The sequence below is a fragment of the Mizuhopecten yessoensis genome, unplaced genomic scaffold (assembly GCF_002113885.1).
Source record: "Mizuhopecten yessoensis strain PY_sf001 unplaced genomic scaffold, ASM211388v2 scaffold10185, whole genome shotgun sequence".
In the NCBI taxonomy this organism is placed as follows: domain Eukaryota; kingdom Metazoa; phylum Mollusca; class Bivalvia; order Pectinida; family Pectinidae; genus Mizuhopecten; species Mizuhopecten yessoensis.
Window position 1 is genome coordinate 706,295 of NW_018408421.1, and position 3,346 is coordinate 709,640.

Consider the following 3,346-nt stretch of genomic DNA (forward strand, 5'->3'; position numbering starts at 1 on the left):
GCTGTTATAGAATCTACCGACTGTTGTCAGGTTCCCATACAATCAACAAATAAATTCACGCCTGGATTCTTCACAAAATGAGCAAAGAGAAAAGTTCGAATTAACTTCCAAAAATAACTCCCTCGTGGAGGGCAAGGTCGGATTTACGGTGTTCACTGTATTTGTCCATGCGCGAAATTTGTTCCGGGGGGAAATCGAAATACAATTGAAAAATCTAACTTTCAGCTCAGAGTTCTATTGATAAACTTAAATCACCCTATATACATATCATACGCAATTGTATTGATACTGAATTGTGGAATAAAATTGAAGTGTTTGTTAAAATTTCCAAGTACTACTTTGTTTGCCAATCAGCACGCGACAAAACGCTGTTCAAACTATTGAACGAAATTGTGTGGACTGTCGATAAGGCGGGCATTTTTAATTTTAAATATAAATTATAAATTAAAAAAGAACATAAGAGACAGACAAAACGTTAATATAAGTATTGAACTTAGCGCGCATTATGATTTGTTTGCTTGCAAAGCTGTGTCATTCAAATAGATCATAAATACCATACAAAAACAGTTCAATGCTTAAATATTCCTGTTCTTGATATGAAAACGTTGCATTATTTGGATTTGAACTAGATTACCATGACAGGTGACGTCAATGAAGGTTTCTCTAACAATCTTTCCTTTGGTTATAATTTAAGTTCGAATCATGGTTCACTTGACACTTTGATATTTTTGTAGTCCCGTATGTCTTTGATCTTGTATCTCCGATTCTTCCTGCCTTATACTAGTTTTATTGCTGGTTTTGTGAAGCAATATAAAAAGACAAAGCCAAACAAAAACAACAAATGTAAAAAAAAATGGCAAATTGTACAATTGGCCCTAACTCGAATTAAACATCATATGTTACCTGTGACTTCTCTTGACATTCTGCAACAATCAGCCGTGAGTCGATTTCAGCTTCAAATCGGTAGACGGCGCTGCCGGTATCCAGGGGAAACGTGAAGTTTGCTTCGATGGGGTCATTGGTCTCGTTTAGATATTGCAGATTGGAATCAACGTGAACAAGAGAAGCACCAATCAAGGCAACGTTCTGAACCTCCTTTAGTGGCACTGAAATACGATAGGATGTACATAACGTCGTATCGATATAAAAGTCAAATGGGCCTGCTGTCTTAAATTGAAGTTGGAGAAGCTAAAGAGGCGAAGATAATCATATTTTTTTCTTAATGAAAACAATAAAAGAGACCTTTTTCTGTCTGAAGAATATTCCTTTTTATACAATGTCATAATCTGATAATAAATTTTCTGAATGCCGATATTTTCACAAAATAATCAACAAGTAAATAATGTTGTATCATCTAGCAGCAAAGTAAACAAGGTTGTTTTATCTTCCACGTATGTTTGTAGTAAAAATCAAGTCGGATTATATATTTACATCCGCATGAAGGCGACATAATTTATTTACATCTGTATGAAGGACAGATAAGTACTTTACTTCTGTATGAAGGACAGATAAGTGCTTTACATCTGTATGAAGTACAGATAAGTACTTTACTTCTGTATGAAGGACAGATAAGTACTTTACATCTGTATGAAGACCAAATAATTTATTTACAACTAAGAAGGCGATATTATTTATTTACATATGTATGAAGGCCAGAATATTTATTTACATCTATATTAAAATAAAGAGTATAATTTGCGTCTGTATGACGTCCCAGATCATTTATCTATATCTTCATTATGTGAATATTCATTTATATTTTCAAACATCAACACCCCTCGAAATATCGTTGTCGTCAAGTTCTTTTACAGGAGGTGTATTTGATAATTCCACGTATGAAGTAATTTGTTTTCGCTCTCTGTCAGTACCATCAGTCCACTTTAAGATGGCAAATGGGTAAGGACAAATGTCGTTATACGTATACTAACAATACATGACAGGATATCTTAATGTCAGTATTAAGATTATATATTCTACCACGGAATAATATTGCTATCTAGTCGTGATTCTACAGATAAACCATGTCATAATAAATAAGAAAACAGATTTTCAAAAGTCTGAGCTACGTGTTGTTTTAACAAGAATTAAAAAAAAAATGTTTACAGGGACGTACACTGCCCATGATTTTTTATGATAAATTTCATTGAACAACTGGATCTACCTTGAATTTTACAAATACATGTATTTATGAATTGTTTTGTTTTTAATATTTTTGTCTTTATGATTACGAAAGACGAAGGATTGGCGTAATTATTTATAGATACATTTTACTATTTTTAGGAGAGGTGTTTTCCATTATTTTTAGCCGTTTTCAGAAGAACTAATAAAGGGGCGCAACTCTTACTAAGCTTTATGAAAGACGTATAAAAATAACTTTCTGTTACTATATTAAGGTATGGTGTTTTCCAGCTTTCCACTCATTCTCAATAACATGTTTCGATTGTACAATCACAAGCCTATTTAGTGGTATGCTTTGCAGTTTTGTAATTATGATGCACCAAAAAACGAGCAGTCACCAATTCAGTGATTCAAAAACTTCCGTCAGTGGAAAATAGATTATATCGCTATTGGATAATAAACATGTAAAGCACTGAGAAATGTGAAATCTAATTATATTGTATGATATACATTCTGTCTAAATCAATAATTCTATGTTATTTGGCTTATGTCCATAACTTCATCATTTTATTGAGAATGAGCGCTGGCGTTTCGGTCGTTACGTAAACATTGCTGTACTTACCTGCCGCCCCCGTTTTTAGACATGACAGTCCCCACCTCATCTTCAGTGACGTCCAAAAAACTGTTGTAGAACACAAATGATAACCGAAGCTATAGAAAATCGAATTTGTACAGTTAAATATAGATAAATCACTGTTACTGAAACTCCATCTGTGTGAACGTATCTGTTGTTATTAGATACAATACTCCATGTCAGGATTGTACCCTGTAGTACTAAATTCCGGCCCGGAGCTGTTTTCGAAGGATGAATTCAGGTTTATCAGAAATCCTTTTCTTGTTGGACCGATGAGCTCAATGTTTACCTTCAATATGCGTCGTACTGTTTATATTTGGCCTTACACCACGTGTTCCGCCTCGATCAATCAGCAAGTGTACTGCCCGCATAGCTCCTATTCGCTGGATGTTACAACCAATTGTTCATTCATAAATAAGGAGAACTACAAATTTGTTAAAAACAAGTTTAATAAATATTTAAAACAAATAAAGCAGTCGATTTTGACATTACACGTTATATAAGCGGTATATAGGTCTAAATCAGCCAATGAGCAAGTGTTTGTAGTTCCTATCTAAAATAAGTTGCGGCTAATTACTGGGGGAGGCTACTGTA

At 33.9% G+C, this 3,346-nt stretch overlaps 1 protein-coding gene across 1 annotated transcript in view; it reads right to left on the bottom strand.

Annotated features, from left to right (window-relative positions):
• LOC110459701 (von Willebrand factor A domain-containing protein 5A-like) overlaps positions 1-3,085 on the bottom strand; it is a 25,021-nt gene extending 21,936 nt beyond the window's left edge. Inside the window, exons 1-2 of the mRNA XM_021512076.1 lie at positions 2,741-3,085; positions 904-1,106 (exon numbers count right to left, since the gene is read on the bottom strand). Coding sequence (XP_021367751.1) covers positions 904-1,106; positions 2,741-2,780 — 243 coding nt within the window. The 5' untranslated portion in view covers positions 2,781-3,085. The remainder of the gene's footprint in view (positions 1-903; positions 1,107-2,740) is intronic.
• Between the last annotated feature and the right edge of the window lie 261 nt (positions 3,086-3,346).